The sequence below is a fragment of the Entelurus aequoreus genome, linkage group LG02, assembly GCF_033978785.1.
Source record: "Entelurus aequoreus isolate RoL-2023_Sb linkage group LG02, RoL_Eaeq_v1.1, whole genome shotgun sequence".
NCBI classification, from domain to species: Eukaryota; Metazoa; Chordata; class Actinopteri; order Syngnathiformes; family Syngnathidae; genus Entelurus; species Entelurus aequoreus.
Window position 1 is genome coordinate 51,065,874 of NC_084732.1, and position 23,432 is coordinate 51,089,305.

Genomic DNA, 23,432 nt, shown 5'->3' on the forward strand with positions numbered 1-23,432 from the left:
GCAATCTAGTCCTTAACTCTCACGTTCCTCATCCAAGAATCTTTCATCCTGGCTCAAATTAATGGGGTAATCGTCGCTTTCTCGGTCCAAATCGCTCTCGCTGCTGGTGTAAACAATGGGGAAATGTGAGGAGCCTTTCAACCTGTGACGTCACGCTACTTCCAGTACAGGCAAGGCTTTTTTTTATCAGCGACCAAAAGTTGCAAACTTTATCGTCGATGTTCTCTACTAAATCCTTTCAGCAAAAATATGGCAATATCACGAAATGATCAAGTATGACACATAGAATGGATCTGCTATGCCTGTTTAAATGAAAAAAAATTCATTTCAGTAGGCCTTTAATATGGATTAGCAATCACTTCAGGGTGTCAGGTCAGCACAGCAATTATGCGTTCAGGTGAGTGCAGGAAAAATAATATATTGTCCAAGTCCAGATTTGCAGTTTAAATTGTCTATTGAAGACATAAGACATGCATGAGTTGTTTGTTTGTGTGTGTGTGCTTTGCTATAAAAAACAAATACAATAATTATAAATCAACTAAAGTGACCACAATGCAATGTAATATAAGCACAAGCCTGCCACAGGGCTGTTGGAATATACATCACTTGGCTGTGTATACACATGTATATAAATGCACAGAATTTGAACATCCCATCCCTAAGTAATATAATGATTAATAGAATGCAAATAGCATCACAACAATAATTCTAAATTGGAAATTGGGGCTAACAAACATGTCCAATGCTACAAACAGGACCCAACCCGGGTATGATACTCAGCTAGGAGTTAGATTGTGCAACTTGATGCCAAACAGCCATTAGACATTAGACTACAATAAAACGGACAAAATGAGTTGCAATACCGTTTTAAGCACATAGCAAGTGATATCAAAGTGTATATAAAGTAACTCACTTTGTATTGAAGCACACTACTAATTAAACAATTGACAACAAAGTTTACCATAACTTTCCAAAACTTGCTGATGCAATGATGCGTTCAAAGCCCCCTCCAGTGTAGTAAAAGTGAACTACACTCAAGCAACCCAATGACATAAAAAGAAAACAAGCGTTAAAGAGAGTCTTTTGTACACTGATGTTTTTTTTTTGTTGTTGTTGTCTCTCTGTCTTATCCCCCTATTGTCGCCGCAATTTCCCCCTCTGTTTTCCTTTTTTCTCTTTCTATCCCCTCCTGCTTCGGTCCGGCTGCACCAAACATTAAATAAATCCATTTAATAAAGTTAAATAAAAATAAGGCAACAGAAGAAGTAGTTTAATCTGTCCACCATGGGTGCCCGAGCTTTCAGCCGCTCTGCCCCACATCTTTGGAACTCTTTACCACCAGACCTTTGTAACTTAGACTCAATATCCCTCTTCAAATCAAGACTCAAAACACACCTATTCCTGACTGCGTATTCATTGTAATCATCTTATCTTCTCTATCTTTGTTGTTGTTGTTTTTATCCAATTTGATTTTATTGGTTTGATTTTGTACGGTGTCCTTGAGTGCCCAGAAAGGCGCCTTATAAGTAAAATGTATTATTATCATTATCCCACATTTCTCTTTTGTTAAATAAATTCGTACAGTTCAGCAGATATGGGCATCTACATCAACAATATGACTTGTAATATGACAGGGCCAAAAAACCCCACCTATTAACAATTTAAAAGAGGGGATCTAAAATAACATTTATTAAGCCACAAATAAATTGATTGTAAAAAAAAGTGCAAAAAAAGACAAGGAGGCAGGCAGCATTGCTAACAGTTTCTTTATGTATGTTATTCCTCCAGATTATTTTTAATACAGGACCTTAATACATGATTAACATTTGAAAATTAAAAATGACTGTCTAGTGCAGCAGATATTCCACGCCGCACCAGTAAGGGCGCTGTTCTGAAATTGGCAGCTTTTGTCCAACAGCGTTGTTAGTTTATCTAAAGGTAAAACTGTGGTATAAACTATACCATGCACAGTCTCTTGTGATCATTCTTACTACAGCAGATGATCCAGAGCAAAGTCTACCCGGGTATGAACGATCATTTTCCTAGTTAATACGAAACTGTGTTGCTCCTGGTACGATAATCATTTCTCATCTGGCAACAATGCAGGAGCCTGGCACCTTACCGGTGTCTTCTTTTTCTCTGCTGGGATTTCACTCAACCTGACAGCCGTAAAAGTGGCGAGTACTTTATAAAAGAAAATGGCTACAAAGCGAGGGGATAAACGAAACAATGACGGATTGGCTGTGTCGAAGGAGGAACTGGTGGCTAATGCTAAGGACTCCACAGCACTGAACGGTAAATATATGCATGTAAAGGCTAACTATCACGCAGACTCTGGGTCACAGGGGTGAAATGTTCGTCCACCCAAATGCAGAGTTTACCAGGAATTAAGATGTATTTAGAGTTTCCATGTTGGAACACAACATGCCAGTTGAATGTAGCTAACCACCAGTTTTTAAAAGCGTGCTTAGCTTAGCATAAGAACAAAACAACCTGTCATTTTGCAATGTAGCTAGCATGTAGCTGTCACGTGATTATCCTGGCTAAAGAGCATTGTGAAATATCGTCATTCGCTCACGTTTAGTAAACAAAAGACTTTTAAAATGATTGATTCCATTCAAATACTTGGTTCAAGCTGTCATTCAGATACTAAGCTGCATATGTCTATTATCTTGTGATTTACAGTATTTGTTAGTGTGAGGTAATTGGGGTTGCCAACTCCCTGAAGCAAAAAAATAGGGATACTGTGAGGTTGGTCGACCTGATTTGTTTGCCTTTTTCATTTGTGAAAGAAGTGTCATGCTATCTGGAAAGGGTAAATGCAGGCAACTGGACTCTTATTCAGAAGAGTCCATGGACTTTGCCTTAATTAAACCTTACATGACATGATGACTGACAGTATACACTCATATATACAGTACAGGCCAAAAGTTTGGACACACCTTCTTTTCAATGCGTTTTCTTTATTTTCATGACCATTTACATTGTAGATTGTCACTCAAGGCATCAAGACCATACTTGCCAGCCCTCCCGATTTTCCCGGGAGACTCCCGACTATCAGTGCCCCTCCCGAAAATCTGCCGGGACAACCATTCTCCCGAATTTTTCCCGATTCCCACCCGGACAACAATATTGGGGGCGTGCCTTAAAGACACTGCCTTTAACGTCCTCTCTCACCTGAAACCTTCACCCCTTAGCCGCATGTTGTCCAGGCGTCCGCTTTTCCTCCATATAAACACCATACCGGCCCAGTCACATAATAATGTAGCGTTGGACGGGTTTAACATTGGTCTTTACGCGAAGATGTCAAGAAATGCTGACACATTGTATGACCTTTAAACTGGTTTAATGATAACGCAAGGCATACTTGGTCAACAGCCATACATGTCACACTGACGGTGGACGTATAAACAACTTTAACACTGTTACAAATATGCGCCACACTGTGAACCCACACCAAACAAGAATGACAAACACATTTCGGGAGAACATCCGCACCGTAACACAACATAAACACAACAGAACAAATACCCAGAATCCCTTGCAGCACTAACTCTTCCGGGATGCTACAATAACATCTACGGCTTTTGGAGCTCAGTGCACAACTGCACACACAACAAGGAGACGAAGCAGAAGAACGAAGAAGAGACATGGCGACGACGAGTAAGAAGAAGAAATACGCTTGCAAGTTCCAAAATGATTGGAAAAAAAATGTCATTTCATCCAGAAAAGCTCGAAGGGGAAGAGGTATGCTGCCTGCACCTCAACATCACCCCCAACCCCCCCCCCCCCCCCATCTCCCGAACACATGTGGAGTTATGTACTTAACAAAAAAATGGTGACATATCTGAAAACAGGTTTTTTATTCTAGTTTCTTCAAAATAGCCACCGTTTGCTCTGATTACTTTTTCGCATTCTCTTGATGAGCTTCAAGAGGTAGTCACCTGAAATGGTTTTCACTTCACAGGTGTGCTTGAAGCTCTTCGAGAGAATGCCAAGAGTGTGCAAAGCAGTAATCAGAAGAAAGGGTGGCTATTTTGAATACACTAGAATATAAAACATGTTTTCAGTTATTTCACCTTTTTTTGTAAAGTACATAACTTCACATGTGTTCATTCATAGTTTTGATGCCTTCAGTGACAATCTACAATGTAAATAGTCATGAAAAAAAAATAAACATTGAATGAGGAGGTGTGTCCAAACTTTTGGCCTGTACTGTATATATATATATATGTGTGTGTGTGAATGTATGTATATGTGTATGTATGTGTATGTGTGTATAGCTCAACCAGAATTTCATTAGATGTGCATGTTGTTGACTAATACAAATACATGAAAAAGTAATTGTTCGATAATTAATATTTCGTGCAAAATGAACAGAATAAAATATTGATTTGCTAAATACAAATATTTTCTGCTTAACTTAACAGAATAGAAATAAACAACCGACCTTGTTCCTGTTTAGCAGTATACATTTAGTGTGCAGCTTTACGATAGAGAATGGGTCTCCAACTATCATCGGTATGGTAACTATTTTGACAAAAAGAAAGGAGAGGTGAGCTATCTGTCTTTTATTTATATGACTGGAACATTTTTAATTAAATCACCTGTCTTTTTGCTGTATCGTGATCATTTGTCATTCAATTGAAGCATAATGTCAGAAAATACAATTTGACCCTTTGGTGATTTACTGCATCACTGTTGGAGACCCTTGTGGTGTCACTATCATAAAGTGTTCTCTGAATATCATAAAGCTGGACACCAATGTATATTTGTGTTATGTCTAACAACTTAGATACACAACTAGTGTTTTGAGGACAATACATTATTATAACAACAACAAGAGAGTAAAGTTGCTAAATGACACGATATAAAAAAGAGCGCTTGCAATAATATAACTTAGCACACACCTTGTAGATATGATAGCCACATGCAGCTCAGAAAAAAATTATTTCCAAATTTTCCAAATTGCTCCTTTTTGTTTTTTACAGAAAAATGTAATTGCGGTAAAAAGTCACATTTGTAGTCCGATTGCCAGAAGCTCGGCAGATCCTTCTAGCTAGCTTCTGCCAAACTGAAGTAGAGTGACAACAGCCAAGGCAAGACAAACACAACCCAGAAAAGTCTAACTGCAATGGGTTTGACAGGTGAGCAATCAGACACGCTGTCATTGATTGGTTTAGCCTTAGCCTGCGGAAATCTGTTGTCAAAGCATGTATTTGATGAAATCTGTTGATATTTTACGGGCTATTTTTTATTCTCATGGTAATAAAAATACGGGACAAAGTGCGTCTCCTGACAGCGCAATGTGGAAAGCCTACTTTTTTCTCTTAAAACGGGACCATTCCGTTTTTTAATGTACAAACCCCGTTTCCATATGAGTTGGGAAATTGTGTTAGATGTAAATACAAACGGAATACAATTATTTGCAAATCCTTTTCAACCCATATTCAATTGAATGCACTACAAAGACAAGATATTTGATGTTCAAACTCATAAACTTTATTTTTTTTTGCAAATAATAATTAACTTAGAATTTCATGGCTGCAACACATGCCAAAGTAGTTTGGAAAGGGCATGTTCACCACTGTGTTACATGGCCTTTCCTTTTAACAACACTCAGTAAACGTTTGGGAACTGAAGAGACACATTTTTTAAGCTTCTCAGGTGGAATTATTTCCCATTCTTGCTTGATGTCCAGCTTAAGTTGTTCAACAATCGGGGGGTCTCCGTTGTGGTATTTTAGGCTTCATAATGCGCCACACATTTTCAATGGGAGACAGGTCTGGACTACAGGCAGGCCAGTCTAGTACCCGCACTCTTTTACTATGAAGCCACGTAGATGTAACACGTGGCTTGGCATTGTCTTGTTGAAATAAGCAGGGGCGTCCATGGTAACGTTGCTTGAATGGCAACATATGTTGCTCCAAAACCCGTATGTACCTTTCAGCATTAATGGCGCCTTCACAGATGTGTAAGTTACCCATGTCTTGGGCACTAATACACCCCCATACCATCACAGATGCTGGCTTTTCAACTTTGCGCCTATGACAATCCGGATGGTTCTTTTCCTCTTTGGTCCGGAGGACACAACGTCCAGTTTCCAAAAACTATTTGAAATGTGGACTCGTCAAACCACAGAACACTTTTCCACTTTGTATCAGTCCATCTTAGATGAGCTCAGGCCCAGTGAAGCTGACGGCGTTTCTGGGTGTTTTTGATCAACGGTTTTCGCCTTGCATTGGAGAGTTTTAACTTTCACTTACAGATGTAGCGACCAACTGTAGTTACTGACAGTGGGTTTCTGAAGTGTTCCTGAGCCCATGTGGTGATATCCTTAACACACTGATGTCGCTTGTTGATGCAGTACAGCCTGAGGGATTAGCTGCTTACGTGCAGTGATTTCTCCAGATTCTCTGAACCCTTTGATGATATTACGGACCGTAGATGGTGAAATCCCTAAATTCCTTGCAATAGCTGGTTGAGAGGTTTTTCTTAAACTGTTCAACAATTTGCTCACGCATTTGTTGACAAAGTGGTGACGTTCGCCCCATCCTTGTTTGTGAATGACTGAGCATTTCATGGAATCTACTTTTATACCCAATCATGGCACCCATCTGTTCCCAATTTGCCTGTTCACCTGTGGGATGTTCCAAATAAGTGTTTGATGAGCATTCTTTAACTTTATCAGTATTTATTGCCACCTTTCCCAACTTCTTTGTCACGTGTTGCTGGCATCAAATTCTAAAGTTAATGATTATTTGCACAAAAAAAAAAGTTTATCAGTTTGAACATCAAATATGTTGTCTTTGTAGCATATTCAACTGAATATGGGTTGAAAATTATTTGCAAATCATTGTATTCCGTTTATATTTACATCTAACACAATTTCCCAACTCATATGGAAACAGGGTTTGTACTAAAAATATCTGTTCACTCTGTCAGACAATATTGGGCCTCTCTTAGTACCTTACTCAACTTATGTTCTAGAATTTCTTGTTGTTGCATACTGCAGGAACTAAAAGTTAATACATTTTGCCTTTGAAATAACTTGTTAGTTTAGGGGTATGTTTAAGAAATATGTTTAACTTTGTTTTTGTCAAGCTGCTGCACCTCCCACTATAAAACAGCTGTTATTAAACCAGTAAATTATGTATCACTACACCATCCAAGACACACATGGATATTTTCAATCATTTCATTGAAAACATTAACTTGTTAAAATTCTACCATTGCCCCCAAACATGGTGAAATTGCATCAAAATGTACAGCGCAGCAGAAGTGAGTAAACATATAAACTAAATTATCCACCTTGAGTTTAGTGGAGGCCCTTAGGGATATTTTCGTTCACTTTTGTCTAAAAGCGCCAAATTTGGTACTGGTGTAGCTCAGGGCATACTTAAATGATTTAGCTAGGGCGTCCGCGCCGGTGACCTTTGGGGTCGCCACAGCGGCCAATCAAATATGGCTGCCACTTGTTATTGCTTTTGTCTCTAAAATTTGAAACAGATGAGCTACAAATGTAAACTTGGTGTCTATTTCATGTGTTTTGACAATTGTTGTGTTGGAATGCTCATTTTTATTTTTGGGTGTGTCTAGACCCTTAATTTGCATATTTCCAAGAGGCGTTTTGCTATTCGGAAGACATTGGACGTAACTTGGGCATTGTTATGAGTAAAACCTGGTGCAACATGCATGATTCCTTTCTAATGTTTATATGAAATGTCTGGGAGGGGGGGGGGGGGCTGTGGTTGTGACATTTTGAAAACATTGGTTTCGCTTAAAGGGCAACTACTCTTTGGCTACTTGCGGGGGAGGCCATGTGGCGACAAAAGTCCTTCGCTTTTGGGTGTTTGTAAGGGGTCATCAGACTGTAATTGGCAGAGACAACATAAGTCTCAATTGATGCATCTGCTGCTACTATTACTATCAGATGATGTGGAGGCCATATTGTTTGATAATAGCTACACTGAAAAATGCATTACATGAAAATAAAGTTGATGATTTTCAAAGTGTTAGATTAGGCAGTAGAATGACTGTACAGATCAGAAGGCATAAGAAAAAGTATCTGCATTTGATTGTTTGCATTTGATTGTTAGCAATCCGGGGAGGGTGTTAGTTTAGGGTTGTAGCTGCCTGGAGGTGAACTTTTATTGCGGTTTTGAAGGAGGATAGAGATGCCCTTTCTTTTATACCTGTTGGGAGCGCATTCCACATTGATGTGGCATAGAAAGAGAATGAGTTAAGACCTTTGTTAGTTCGGAATCTGGGTTTAACGTGGTTAGTGGAGCTCCCCCTGGTGTTGTGGTTATGGCGGTCATTTACGTTAAGGAAGTGGTTTGACATGTACTTCGGTATCAGGGAGGTGTAGTGGATTTTATAGACTAGGCTCAGTGCAAGTTGTTTAAACCTGTCCTCCACCTTGAGCCAGCCCACTTTAGAGAAGTGGGTAGGAGTGAGGTGGGATCTGGGGTGGAGGTCTAGAAGTAACCTGACTAGCTTGTTCTGAGATGTTTAGATTTGAGGGTTTTGGAGGTGCTGGGGTACCAGGAGGTGCATGCGTAATCGAAAAAGGGTTGAACGAGAGTTCCCGCCAGAATCCTCAAGTTGCTTTTGTTGACCAGAGAGGAAATTCTGTAGAGAAATCTCGTTCGCTGGTTAACCTTTTTGATTACCTTGGTTGCCATTTTATCACAGGAAAGGTTAGCCTCTAGAATGGAACCTAGGTAGGTGACCTCATCTTTCCTGGTGATAACAATATCACCTACTTTTATGGTGAAGTCATTGACTTTCTTAAGGTTGACGTGGGACCCAAACAGGATGGATTCTGTTTTGCCCAAGTGTATGGATAGCTTGTTGTCAGCGAGCCAGGTGCAAGTTCTACAGAGCTCAGCACTGAGGATTTTCTCCACCTGTGACTTGTCCTTGCCGGATACCAGCAAGGCAGAGTCATCCGCAAACGAAAACAATTCACAGTCGCATGCCGATGACATGTCGTTTATGTATATTAGGAACAGTAAAGGTCCCAATATACTGCCTTGGGGGACTCCACAGCTCACCGAGAGGGGGGGGGGACACGGTGCCGTTCACCTCTACCACCTGCTCCCTCCCCTCCAAGTAAGATTGCATCCAGCTCCATGAGGTTTTGTTAAATCCGATTGCTCTGAGCTTATCCAACAGTATAGCGTGGTTAACGGTGTCAAAGGCCTTCTGAAGGTCCAGCATGACCATGCCGCAGTATTTGCCCGCGTCCACCTCATGTTTGATGGTGGTCGGTCAGATAGAGAAGGCATGTGTCAGTGGAGTGGTTAGTTCTGAAGCCGGATTGGAATTTGTACATGAGTTTATTAGTGGCAAGGTAACTATCGACCTGTTCATAAACTATTTTCTCCATTACTTTCGAAATGGAACTGAGAATAGAAACAGGTCGGTAGTTGCCAGGTTCCAATTTGCTTCCTTTTTTAAAGAGGGGAGTTACTCTTGCTATCTTAAAATCTTTTGGTACTTGGCCTTGTGTAATTGATAGGTTTATTATGTGCGTGATGATCGGGGCAATGATGGAGGCAGAGTCCCTGAGGAATCTGGAGGGAATATTATCAAGGCCGGTGGCCTTGTTAGGGTGGAGCGCGCTCAATTTTTTAAACACCTCATCAGCTGTGACCATTTCTAATTTGAAATCATCGTTGGATACTCCTAGCTTTCTGTAGAAGGCTTTAATGTGTTCTACACCAAAGCGACCAGAGTGGTGGGACAGCTTGTTGACAGAGTTGCGGCTATGCTGGTGAAAAAGATGTTAAGTCTGCTAGCTACCTCCATTTTGTCTGTAATGAGGGAGTCACCCTCCTTGATGCTGATGTTGGTGAGTCTTGTTTTAAGTTTCTGGCTGCAACCAGGAAGCTGGTTGTTGAGAATTTTCCAGAGCTCACGTGGCTTATTTGTGTTTTCCTCTATTTTGTCATTAATGTAATTTTTTTAAAAAGATTTTGTCAGGTTGGTTGACTTATTTCTTAATTTATTGCATTGCTTTTTAAGAGTTGAAAGGAGTAATTTGAGGTTGATATTATTGGGTTGTTTATCTACTTCTGTTTTACATTTTTGGTATTCAGAGTATTTCCTGTCTCTGTCTTTTATGGCAGCTAATAGGTCCGGATTCATCCATGGTTCAGAGCGGGCTTTGATCCTGACTGTTTTCACGGGAGCCATGTCATTTAGTATCTTTAGGAACGCCGTTTTGAAGCGATCCCAAGCAACATTGACCATGTTGCTCGCGAGCACAGGGGACCAGTCCCACTCATCTAATTTTAAATTGAAATTGTCATTGGAGTATTTTTTGAGGGATCTGGATTGGGCTTTTATGTGGCCATTGGCTTTAGGTTTAGCTATTTTACGGGTGCAGAAGGTTAGATAGTGGTCGCTAAGACCACAGATCATGACCCCACTATTTTTTATTTTAGGCCGGTCTGAAGTGAGAATGAGATCTATGGTTCATTGGGTGGAATCACACACCCTTCTAGGTAGCGCTATTAGCTGGGAAAGACCGTGCAGATTACAAAACTTGCTGAAGGATCTGAAGACAGGCGCATCTTTGCATTGAATATCTGTGTTCAGATCCCCAGTTATAATTTTCTCCACGTTGTCTGTCCCTGCCAAGCATTCTTCCAAAGCCCCATAGAAATCACTCTGATTAGGGGGTCTATAAATAGTCCCTATTAGTACCGGCTTAGCGTTTTTAAATTTGATTTCCGCCCACACAGATTCCAGGTCATTGTGGTTAAGATCAGTGCGAGTTATGTATTTAATATCCTGGTAAATATACATACAAACGCCCCCACTGTGTTTATTCCTATCCTTTCTGATAACCGAAAAGTTTTCTATTTCTATCTCTGAGTCAGAAATACTTTGATCAAATTTGGTTTCAGAGAAACACAAGATTTTTACCTTCGTGTTGAGGAACATTTCTCTGATTTGGTCAAGTTTGGCTCCAGAGAGGCTGTTCACATTAAGGTGGATGATGTGTAGTCCACTGGAACCAAAAAGAGCATCAGAGTCCACTGTGTTGTGGTACTGACCAGAAAAATTGTTGGTTATTATTGCTGTTGAAGTTGGAGAGCAAGGAGAGAGAGGGGCATATTGATCGTCCTCCAGGTGAAGGGAGAGGGAGGGGGAGGGGCGGAAAGGGGGAGGCCAGGTAGGGTTGCTGGGGGTGGGGGTGGATTTCCTTTTGGCGGGTTTTTTTGAAGACAAAGAGAAAGAGAACAACGTAAATGTTTGTGTAAAGGCGCCTCTAAATCCTGTGTATGCCACGTCCTCGACCGTCTGGGACCGGGGAGAGGCCGCGTGGACCCCCGCCATCTCGTGCAGTTCCCCGCAATCACCGATGTCTGGGTCGCCGTCCACCGCAGCCGCCGCGTCGTTCACCGCCGCTGAGTCGATGCCTTCTCCGATGACTGGGTCGTCCTCCACCGCAGCCGCCGCGTCGTTCACCGCCGCTGAGTCGTTGCCTTCTCAGATGACTGGGTCGTCCTCCACCGCCGCCTCCGACCGTGTCGATGAACGGGGTGAAGTCCTTCGCCGAGCCGCCGATCGCTGGAGCACAGGTGAGCTTGAGCTGAGATGAGCCGGTAGCCGAGTTAGCTTCGATGGCGACGCTAGCAGTAGCATTGCTAGTCTTCGCCAGTCGGGACAACATTAACCGTGTTGTTGCAGGTCCAGGGTTGAGTTCAGTGTCTCCTGATAGTAGAAGTAATAGTAGTATTATTGACTTTCTGTCTATCCTTCCAGTCAGGGGCATGTTCCCTTTGCCTCCATGGCCAGTCAAGCACGATGCTAACACGTTAGCTCCAAAGCCAAGGTGCTTCGCTGATGTATTGTCGTGGAGATAAAAGTCACTGTGTATGTCCATTTCGCGTTCTTGACTCTCATTTTCAAGAGGGTAAAGTATCCGAGGAGGTTTAAAATATAAATCCGTGATCCACAGTAGAAAAAGGAGGAAGTGTGGGATAATCCGAGCAGTTGTTTGAATTCCCGATCGGGAGCGAAAGAGAGTGTGACCGCTCATCTCGGCGTCCTGGTTGGGTATTTATATATGTGCAATACATTTTGGTAGATAATGGCTATGTTGTTAATATGGAAATTAAAGTGCTCTAATAAATAAATGATCATAAATCTGATCATTCCAGTATGTTTCTGATGCTTAAAAAACCTAAAATAGTTTGCCAAAAGTATCAAAAGTTAAGGTACACCTAATTTTTACATAGCCGCCATCTTGGAAATATGCTAATTAGGTGTCCAGACACACCCAATCATAAAGATGATTTTTCCATCATATTTCTATTTGTCAAAAAACATGAAATAGACACCAAGTTTGGATTTGTAGCTCATCTGGTTCAAATGTAGAGGCAAAAGCGTGTTCAGGTGGTGGCCATATTGGATCAGCCGCTGTGGCGACCCCAAAGGTCACCAGCGCGGGCGCCCTAGCCAAATCATTTAAGTATGCCCTGAGCTACACCTGTGCCAAATTTGGCACTTTTAGACAAAAGTGAACGAACACACCCTAAAATCTCCCTAAGGGATCCCACTAGTTGTAGTGGTTCATAAACTATCCACTTTCAATTGGGTTCAATAAGTACTGAATGATAGCACTTAATTATAATGTAACGCAAATCACACAACAACACAAACAACTGTATAGTGGAGATGTAACGTCCTACGGTATGAATTATAACCGTGATAAAGTTCCCGATGGTTAGTATTACCGTTTTAAATTAAAATGATCAAAAAATTGTGATTGATAACTGCACTTTGAGAAACTTACGGGCAACAAGAGACATTAACATCTTTCCCGATTAAGAACTAGCATACCCCAATCCAAATATGTATAAACACATTGTACATTGAATCTATAAGCCTTGCTCTCTTAGAACAGAGTGATCGTTCTATACTATGTGCAGTGGTTCTCAAACTGTTTTCATCAATTACCACCTAAGAAAAAACTTGGCTCTCGAAGTACCACCATAATGACCAACATTAAAATACAGTAGTGTAGTAGGCCTAAGTATTCATAAAAAAACAAGGTATAGGTTTTATTTAACAAGTATATTTAACATTTTTACATTTCACACAGTTTGAACAGTAACACTGTTTGAATATAGGAAAATAAAACACTGTACTTTAAATAATTGACTATTTGGCATACCTCTAGATTGAGCCCGCCTACCACTAGTGGTACACGTACCAGAGCTTGATAAATCACTGCTCTATTGAATACGAGATGGACGTGTTTTTAAGGCGCATTTAAGGATCGCTGAACAGAGTAGGTGGCCACAACGCCCGCCAGAAAAAGCTCAAACAAAATCTCGTTGACATGTATGACTTAAGTGTTATTATGACAATGACAATAAAGGAATTGATTGATTGATTGACAGTGAGCTTCCCAATGTCCCATACTTGACCTGTGACCTTACCATAAGTGCAAGCAGCTGTTCCAATGTGGCTGCTGAGTACAGCATTGAGTGACAGATTATCAGTGATGGTGGATCCAAGGTAGGTAAGGAGTTTACGGCTTCCAGTGTAGTTGTGGATGGTGATAGTGGGGATGGTTTCATTACCCTGTCCCATTGTCTTGTTTTTGCCTTGGCTGATGGTTAAGCTAAAGTCCTTGCAAGCTTGCATCCCAGGCGTAATGCTGGAGTCGTTGCTTGGCTGAACTGGTCCAAAACAGTTTGCAGATGCTCCTGGGTGTGTGCTACCACTGCTGCTTCATCAGCAAACAACATGTCCCAGATGACAAGTGTTCTGTCACTTGTTATGGCTTTCAGACCAGGTATGGTATTTATTTTATTTTTTTTAATGATTTTTTTTGTCATAAAAAAATACAATCATGTGTGCTTACGGACTGTATCCCTGCAGACTGTATTGATCTATATTGATATATAATGTAGAAACCAGAAATATTAATAACCGAAAGAAACAACCCATTTGTGCGAATGAGTGTGAATGAGTATAAATGGGGGAGGGAGGTTTTTTGGGTTGGTGCACTAATTGTAAGTGTATCTTGTGTTTTTTATGTTGATTTAATAAAAATAAAAATTAAATTAAATTTTTATTTCTTTTATTTCTTGTGCGGCCCGGTACCAATTGATCCACGGACCGGTACCGGGCCGCTGCCCTGTGGTTGGGGACCACTGTTGTAAAATACAATGCCGCCATGTTTGATTGAGGTAATATATGCTAACAGCTGACAACTGTCATTTTGTTCATATATATGATTGTGTTTACTAGAGATGCAACGGTACATGTAACCCATGCTACCTCGGTTTTAGGGCCATTGTTATGCTTGTTTTTCGGTACGTTTTGTGGGGGTAAAGAAAACCACTTTTTCCCTCTCTTAAGTTATTTTGGTTTTTTGCTTGTCATCATAAACATGCTGCAGTAAATAAAGTATCATTGATGTCTTGAATGCTATAAGACTTTTATTTCAAGTCAACATTTACTAAACAAGACCTGCAAATGATAAAGTATTATTTGTATTCTTTAATTACTTCTCACCAGTACTTTGGCAAATGGCAAGCGGTGACCCAGATTGTGGAGTGTTTTTTTTTTTTTAAACCCAATACTGTAGTTTATATTTAATAAAAGTACATTAAAGTGCAGTTTGAATGTGAGGTACTGTAAAGTTATGTGCACCAACACATAAAACAAGTTTAATTATTATTTCAGGAACGAGTTCCGGTGACGTCACCAACCTGAATGGCAGCTTAGAGTAACATCTCCCTCGTGAGAAAAGTTATTTCGCCCCGTTAGACCGTAAAATGCCAAAGTTTCAGATAATCTCTGAATAAATAAAAGGGGCAAGAATGGGGAAAACCAGAGGAAATCGAACAAATATCGTTGCAGAGCCTGTAAATGAGGAAAGCTCTGTGTCCGCGAACAGCTCACCTGTAAAGCTACAAGATGGCGGTGCTAATGCTAACCCTCGCTCAAAGGAGGCGGACGCCTAAGGTTTAGTCCAAGTTCTGGAGGAGATTCGGGACTTCCGAAAGGACATAAAAGAACAGCTGAGCGATATTAAATCCGAGCTCACCAACATTAAACAACAAATAACAGACACAGAGGAGCGAATTGAGAGATGGAGGACCGGATTCAAAACGTGGAGTATGTGTTGAACAACATGATAAAAGTCATTAATCAGCAAGAAAACAAACTACTCGATTATGAAGGGAGATCCCGACGCGAGAACTTAAGGATATACAATGTTCCCGAAGGAGCCGAGGGACCGTCCATGCCAGAGTTTGTGGAAAAAATGCTGCGGGACATGTTGGAGATCCCCGCAACTACGCAACTCGACATCGAAAGGGCGCACCGCGCGTTCGCGCCAAGACCCGCCGGAGACAGAGAAGACAAGCCGCGGTCAACAATAGTCAAATTCCTCCGCTACAGGATGAAAGAAGATGTCATGCGTAAAGCCTGGGGAAAGAAGAGGATTGTTCTGAACGGGAGACAAATATACTTTGACCAGGATTACCCCCCAGCAGTCCTGCTAAAGAGGAAATAATATGCTGAAGCCAAGCGAGTGTTAAAGCAAAGAAATATCCGCTTCCAGACTCCGTTCCCGGCCAAATTACGAGTGTTTTATGAGGACGGCACGCAGCTGTACCGGACAGCAAAGGAGGCGACAAAAGACATGAAGGACAGAGGACTGCCAGTCAGCGTGACTACGCCGAGGAAAAGCCTGCTGGATCAGTTGTCCCGCTCCGCCTGGGAGACCATGGGAGGAAGGAGCCGGGAGGGGACAGGTGAGGAGCCAGAGAAAAGCATCAAGGAGAGACTGCAAGCCTTCAGAAGATAATCATCGCCTTCTCCGGAGGACCTGTTAATTTTGACTGACTTCTTAAAGTGTTGGTAAGATGTACAGAACCAAAACAGGTGACTTTAAATTCATTCTATGACATTTGCGTTTATATAATAACCCCAGCGAGATGAGAAAAAATACAAATGAGGGATGTATCTATGTAAATAATAAATAAATGTAATGAACAGAGATTTTTTTTCTCTTTCTACCAAGTGCCATGATGGGGGCCCTCAGCCCATAGTTGGGAGAGGATTTCTCCCACAGCTAGACGTTTTATCTAGCTTAACTCAGGGTCATCTATTAGAGACCCCTGCCTTGGAACTACACTTTTCTTTTTTCTTCTGCTCTTTTTTTAAAAAAATTTTTTAGTTATTTTTTTCGTTATGGGAGTGGACTTGCTAGGTTTTATTTTGAATATTTCATTGGTATACTTACAAGTAAGTACATATGGTTAGTGACAAAGTAAAATGTGTATCGTTTAATGTTAATGGGCTATTGAACCCAATTAAACGCAATAAAATATTATCAAAGGTGAGGACAGAACAAGCCCACATAGTATATTTGCAGGAGACCCATTTAACTGACAAGGAGCATGTAAAACTAAAGAGAATGGGCTTCACTCATTTGTTTTTTTCGTCATATAAATTGGGACATAGGAGAGGAGTTGCAATTCTCATCTCAAAAAAGCTAAATTTTGAAAAAGTACTGGAATTTGGTGATAAGGAGGGTAGATTTATTTTAGTAAAGGGAAAGATAGATGGGAACCCAATCACCTTACTGAATGTCTATGCACCCCCTGGGAGTGATATTAATTTCTTCCAAAAAATCACCAATATTATGGTAACGGAAACCGAAGGTTTTTTGATTTGTGGTGGGGATTTAAATATATATCTACAGCCAAAATTGGACTCATCTAGTACAAAAATACATAACGTTAAACCCCTTTATAAGAAAGTAAACACACTTTTTGAGGAAGTAGGCTTAATTGACATATGGCGAGACTTTTTTCCAGACAGAAGGGATTATACTTATTTCTCTGCGCCACACTGTCTTTATACAAGAATAGATTATTTTCTAACATTTGGAAAGGATAAAGATAAAATATGTACCTGTGAAATTGGGACGATAGATTTAAGTGACCATGCACCTATCTATTGACTTTAATCTGAGGGCAAAAAAGAATACATGGAAACTAAACTCATGTCTGCTGAATGACCTATCCTTTAAAACACAAATTAAATCTGAAATTAATCTCTTCTTGGAGTTCAATGACACAGGAGAGGTTTCGCCTCCCATGTTATGGGACACCCTGAAGGCTGTTTTAAGAGGGAAAATTATAGCAATATCTTCATTTAAGAAAAAAAATGAGAATACAAAATCAAATGACTTAATAAAAAAACTAAAAGAATTAGAAAGAAAACACAAACTAGATTTGGCACAGGATACATTAAGGGAAATAAGAAATACTAGGAATTAAATTAACAGTTTGGCCACACAAGAAATAAAAAAAAATCTAATGTTCTTGAAACAGAGACACTATGAAAGTGGCTCTAAGTCTATGAAAATATTGGCCTGGAAACTAAAAAAAAAGATAGCGGAAAACATCCATCCATCCATCTTCTTCCGCTTATCCGAGGTCGGGTCGCGGGGGCAGCAGCTTAAGCAGGGAAGCCCAGACTTCCCTCTCCCCAGCCACTTTGTCCAGCTCCTCCCGGGGGATCCCGAGGCGTTCCCAGGCCAGCCGGGAGACATAGTCTTCCCAACGTGTCCTGGGTCTTCCCCGTGGCCTTCTACCGGTCGGACGTGCCCTAAACACCTCTCTAGGGAGGCGTTCGGGTGGCATCCTGACCAGATGCCCGAACCACCTCATCTGGCTCCTCTCGATTTGGAGGAGCAGCGGCTTTACTTTGAGCTCCCCCCGGATGGCAGAGCTTCTCACCCTATCTCTAAGGGAGAGCCCCGCCACCCGGCGGAGGAAACTCATTTCGGCCGCTTGTACCCGTGATCTTGTCCTTTCGGTCATAACCCAAAGCTCATGACCATAGGTGAGGATGGGAACGTAGATCGACCGGTAAATTGAGAGCTTTGCCTTCCGGCTCAGCTCCTTCTTCACTACAACGGATCGATACAGCGTCCGCATTACTGAAGATGTCCCACCGATCCGCCTGTCGATCTCACAATCCACTCTTCCCTCACTCGTGAACAAGACTCCGAGGTACTTGAACTCCTCCACTTGGGGCAGGGTCTCCTCCGCAACCCGGAGATGGCACTCCACCCTTTTCCGGGCGAGAACCATGGATTCGGACTTGGAGGTGCTGATTCTCATCCCAGTCGCTTCACACTCAGCTGCGAACCGATCCAGCGAGAGCTGAAGATCCTGGCCAGATGAAGCCATCAGGACCACATCATCTGCAAAAAGCAGAGACCTAATCCTGCAGCCACCAAACCAGATCCCCTCAACGCCTTGACTGCGCCTAGAAATTCTGTCCATAAAAGTTATGAACAGAATCACAGATTCTGTAGCGGAAAACACAATTCATAAAATCAGGGATCCAAGAACAAAAGAGATAAAAACTAAACCAAACGAAATCCAGGAAGCCTTCGAACATTTTTATAAAACTTTATACTTTGAGGTCTCTAGTAGGAGCATAACCCAAATTGATAGCTTCCTGAACTCCCTGGATTTACCTATTTTAGATGAAAAACAAAACCAAACAATATCTGCAGAAATAACTGAAAATGAATTAAAAGTTGCAATTAATAGGCTTAAACTAAGTAAATCGCCAGGATCACATGGTTACACGGCAGAGTGGTATAAGGAATTTAAAAAATAATTAATACCTGTTTTACTCCCCACATTGAATTGGGTCTTAAAAAAGGCACACACGCCACTTAGTTGGAAAGAGGCAATTATCTCAGCTATACCAAAAGAAGGCAAGGATATAATTGAATGTGGATCTTACAGGCCAATATCGGTTCTCAATGTAGATTATAAATTACTTCCATTATGGCCAAACGATTAGAACATTTCTTACCTATATTGATACATAATGATCAAACAGGTTTTATACATCAATGCCAAACACAAGACAATATAAGAAAGACACTACATATTATGGATCATATACAAAGAAAAAACATTGAAGCAATTGTTATAAGTGTGGATGCTGAAAAGGCCTTTGATTCGGTTAATTGGAATTTTCTTTACAGAGTTCTACATAAATTCGGCTTTCAGGATACAATCATTAAAACTATACAGGCACTATATAACAATCCTACTGCTAGGATTAAAGTCAATGGATATTTATCAAACAGTTTTACCCTAGAAAGGGGCTCTAGACAGGGATGTGCATGGTCACCATTACTCTTTGCATTATATCTGGAGCCACTAGCTCAGTCTATCAGACAAAATGAAAATATTAAGGGAATCATGATTAAAGGAAGAGAGTATAAATTGGCCTGCTATGCGGATGACATTTTGGTCTACCTCGGACACCCAACATACTCGCTCCCTAAATTAATGAAATCATTTGAACTGTATGGTCAACTATCAGGATATAAAATCAATATAGGTAAAACCCATCTACTCTCATATAATTATAACCCACCAGGGGAAATCAGAAGTAGTTACCCTTTGATATGGCAAACAGAGTCTTTTAAATACCTGGGCATTAATTTGCCAAAAGATCTAACAAAATTATCAGAATACAATTATCTAACCATACATAAAAAAATAAAGGATGACATAGCAAGATGGAACTTAATTCCTTTTTTTAGCCTTAGTTCTAGAATTGATTCCATCAAAATGAATGTACTGCCAAGATTGCTGTACCTATTTCAAACCCTGCCAATAGAGATTAACCAAAACCAATTCAATGAATGGGACAAAATGCTATTAAGATGTATATGGCAAAGTAAAAGGCCAACAGTTCGTCTCAATACTTTACAATTGGTCAAACAAAAGGGAGGATGGGGTTTACCTTGCCTCCGAGATTATTATTTTGCAGCCCAGATGAGAGCAGTGATATGCTGGTGCAACCCGTCATACATTGCACAATGGAAAATTATTGAAGAAGAAATGCCCTCCATCCCTATACAAGCAATCCTGGCGGATAGCAATTTACAGACCCACATAAATAACACTGATAACCCATGGGTGAAATGGACCCTTAAAGTGTGGAAAATTATTATAAAGGAATACAAACTCGAGAGTGATATTGCAGTTCTTAAATGGTGTGCCTATGATACAGAGTTTACACCTAATAAATTAGACTCAAGATTTAAGGACTGGATGTCTAAGGGTATAACAGCTTTATGTAGTGTAATGAAAGATGAAAAAATGCTTAGTTTTGAAACTATTAAAAGGACATACATATTAGAAAACCAAGACTTCTATCGATATTTGCAGTTGCGACATTTTGTTAATATGAAGGTGAAAAGTGTCACAAAGACGAGTACATGTTTGATTGAATTGTTTACAAAAGCCTATAATTCAGAAACTATTGATAGAAGTGTTTCATGCTTGTATAAGGGTCTGTTGAATATGAAATCATATTCAACTTCATATATTAAAATAAAATGGGAGAAGGAAGGAGGGATAACTATATCTGAGGAAGAATGGTCAATAATATGGAAATATCAATAGACTTGTACCAGCTCACCCAAGTGGAGGGAGTTTGGCTGGAAAAGTTTGATCAGATTTTTTATTACACCTTCTCAGAAGTGTCACTATGACAACAACTCCCCTGCCTGTTGGAGAAATTGTGGGAATTCAAATGCAAACCACCACCATGTTTTCTGGGACTGCTCCATCATAAAGGACTACTGGAAAGAGATACACCAAGCTCTACAGGATATTTTCTAACGTGAAATACCCCTTGGAAGTAAAACTTTGTTTTTTGGACATGTACCTCAGGACTGGCTGAAGAAAGATAAACACTTAATGAATATCCTACTGGTGGCTTGTAAAAAGACCATTACTAGGAAATGGATATCCCAGGATAGCCCAACTTTGAAGCAATGGATGGAAATCACAATGGACATATATAAAATGGAGAAGATAACTGCCTTTATTAATTATAAATTGGAAACATTTACTTCACACTGGGAAAACTGGGTCAATTATGTCACGCCCCATAAACCTGACTTTAATTTATCGAATTAGTGATTGTACTGCTCAAACAAAAAAAAAGGATTACTCCCTTTATATGTGTACAGGTATGTATGTATGTATATGTGTGTATATATATATGTATCTGTTTATATATTTTTCAATTATTTTATTTCTGATTATTATTATTATTAATGTATTATCATTTATTTTTTGTTTATTTAATTGTTGTATTTGTAGATATTACTTTGTTGTTGTTTTTTTTTTGCTGTTACTTTCTTTTCGGGGGGGGTGGTGGGTGGTATGTTTGGGATATAAACAAAAAACATTAGGACATTTAGGGCAGACAACAGATATAAGATGTATGTGAATATGATGTAATGGATAGGAATGTCTGATGCTGGATGTCAATAAAAATAAAATGAAAAAAAATTTTCAGGAACAAAATGTTTTTCATCCAAAAACTCAAAAATAATTTGAACACAGTGTCTGTAGAATTTTTTAGTTTAGAGTTGAATCTTTGCAGACACAAAGAAAACATCAGATTAAAAAATATTTAGCTATAAAAATGCCCTTTTCTAATTAGATTAGCTCCTTCTCAATGTTGTTTCAACTTCTATGTTAGTGTCAGTGATATTGCTTTGATTATTCTGGGCTGCACTTCCAGCTGTGTAAGGGAGAAGAGGCACAACGCTGATTGAACATTAATTATGTTGTGACAAGTCTGACTTTCGCGACCGTTGAACGGGATAGTCCTACGCACACACGTTCACACAAACGTACACAAACACACACACAGGATCACAGTCAATAAAGGCGGATTATTCAATGCAGGATTATACCCAGCATTGTTGCTTCCCTATTATTTATTACTGTGGTATCTTTTGTCCTTGAGCAAGACACTTCATCCTTGCTCCTGATGGGTTGCGGTTAGTGTCTTGCATAGCAGCTCCCGCCATCAGTGTGTGAATGTGTGTATGAATGGGTGAATGTGGGAATAGTGTCAGAACGCTTTGACTACCGCTATACAATTATAAACCATTTACCATTTGGTTGGATCAGCTGTTCTACTGATGTCAACACAAGAGGGACCTTTTGGTTTGGCTCTGTAGATATTTTCTGTCCGTAGTTTGACCTGATAGCAGACAAGAGAGTGGTCTGTGTCGCAATCTGCGCTATGAAAGCTCCAGGTTTGGGTTTGTGTCGAATGTCGGTGCGTCGTGCAATGAGCAGGTATACCTGGTTCCGGTGACCAGATCGTGAGTGTCTACAAGAGACCTTGTGATGAGGTTTAGTCGAGAAGTATGAGTTGTGATGCACATATTGTGATATGTGCAGAACTCAGGGAGACGTTGCCCATTCTGGTTCTAGATTGTGATATGTGCAGAACTCAGGGAGATGTTGCCCATTCTCGTTCTTTTGACCAAAGTCATGATTAGGGATGAAACTCGAAACCGGTTTTCCCGGTTGTTCGATAAGAAAATAACCGAGTCCTCGGACTCGAATCCCTTTAATAATAATAATAGACTCGAACTCGATAATTTCTTATCAAACATCATCCCTAGTCATGATAACCCAAGCATTATGGCCAGGGCATGTGGTCTGCGCCAACCCTTGTATTGAAGTCACCAAACAGGTAAAGCTGCTCTCGTTTGGGAAACATTTTTACTGCGGTGTCAAGCTCATTGTAGAATTTGTCTTATTTCTTTGGAGTAGCTGAGTGTTGGTGTATAACCACTAGGGATGATGTTTGATAAGAAATGATTGAGTTCGAGTCTATTATCGAATCCTCTTATCAAACCGATTCCTTATCGATTCTCTTATCGAGTCCAGATAGGTTGTTGTATATGGAAAAAAACACAATATTTGGTTTAACAAAAGCTCACTTTTATTATATAAGAAAACAATTTAATCTAATAAATAAATAAGATTAAAGATTAAAGTACCAATGATTGTCACACACACACTAGATGTGGTGAAATTTGTCCTCTGCATTTGTCCCATCCCCTTGGGGAGCAGTGGGCAGCAGCGGCGCCGCGCCCAGGAATCATTTTGGTGATTTAACACCCAACTCCAACCCTTTGTTGCTGAGTGCCAAGCAGGGAGGTTATGGGTCCCATTTTTATAGTCTTTGGTATGACTCGGCTGGGATTTGAACTCCACTCGGCTGGGATTTTAACTCCAACCTACCGATCTCAGGGCGGACACTCTAAATATTGACTGTTACCCCCCTAAAAAAATAAAATAAAATAAATAAACATTGACTGTTGTTACCCAAAGTATATTAAGTGGGATTTTTCAGAAAAACAAATATATACAGTAACACAAAAACAACCTGTCTCTGTGATCACTATAGGTGTATAAATAATAATATAGTGTTAAATAAAATCAGTCCCTTGGGCACAAAACTGGAAATAATACAGCTCTCCAAAAAGTGCAATTCTGCTGCTATTTGACATAACTGCCCTGCGA

General features: G+C 40.3%; 2 protein-coding genes across 4 annotated transcripts in view; one reads left to right on the top strand and one right to left on the bottom strand.

Annotated features, from left to right (window-relative positions):
* LOC133635554 (uncharacterized) overlaps positions 1-23,432 on the bottom strand; it is a 318,673-nt gene that overhangs the window by 210,841 nt on the left and 84,400 nt on the right. The window lies entirely within an intron of this gene.
* LOC133635465 (transmembrane protein 41B-like) overlaps positions 1,884-23,432 on the top strand; it is a 44,980-nt gene continuing 23,431 nt past the window's right edge. Inside the window, exons 1-2 of one of the 3 annotated variants that reach the window (XM_062028685.1) lie at positions 1,884-2,024; positions 2,107-2,295. In XM_062028685.1, coding sequence (XP_061884669.1) covers positions 2,199-2,295 — 97 coding nt within the window. In that variant the 5' untranslated portion in view covers positions 1,884-2,024; positions 2,107-2,198. Of the gene's footprint in view, positions 2,025-2,048; positions 2,296-13,593; positions 13,823-23,432 lie in introns of those variants that run through there. The other 2 variants (XM_062028689.1, XM_062028690.1) reach the window with 2 other exon arrangements.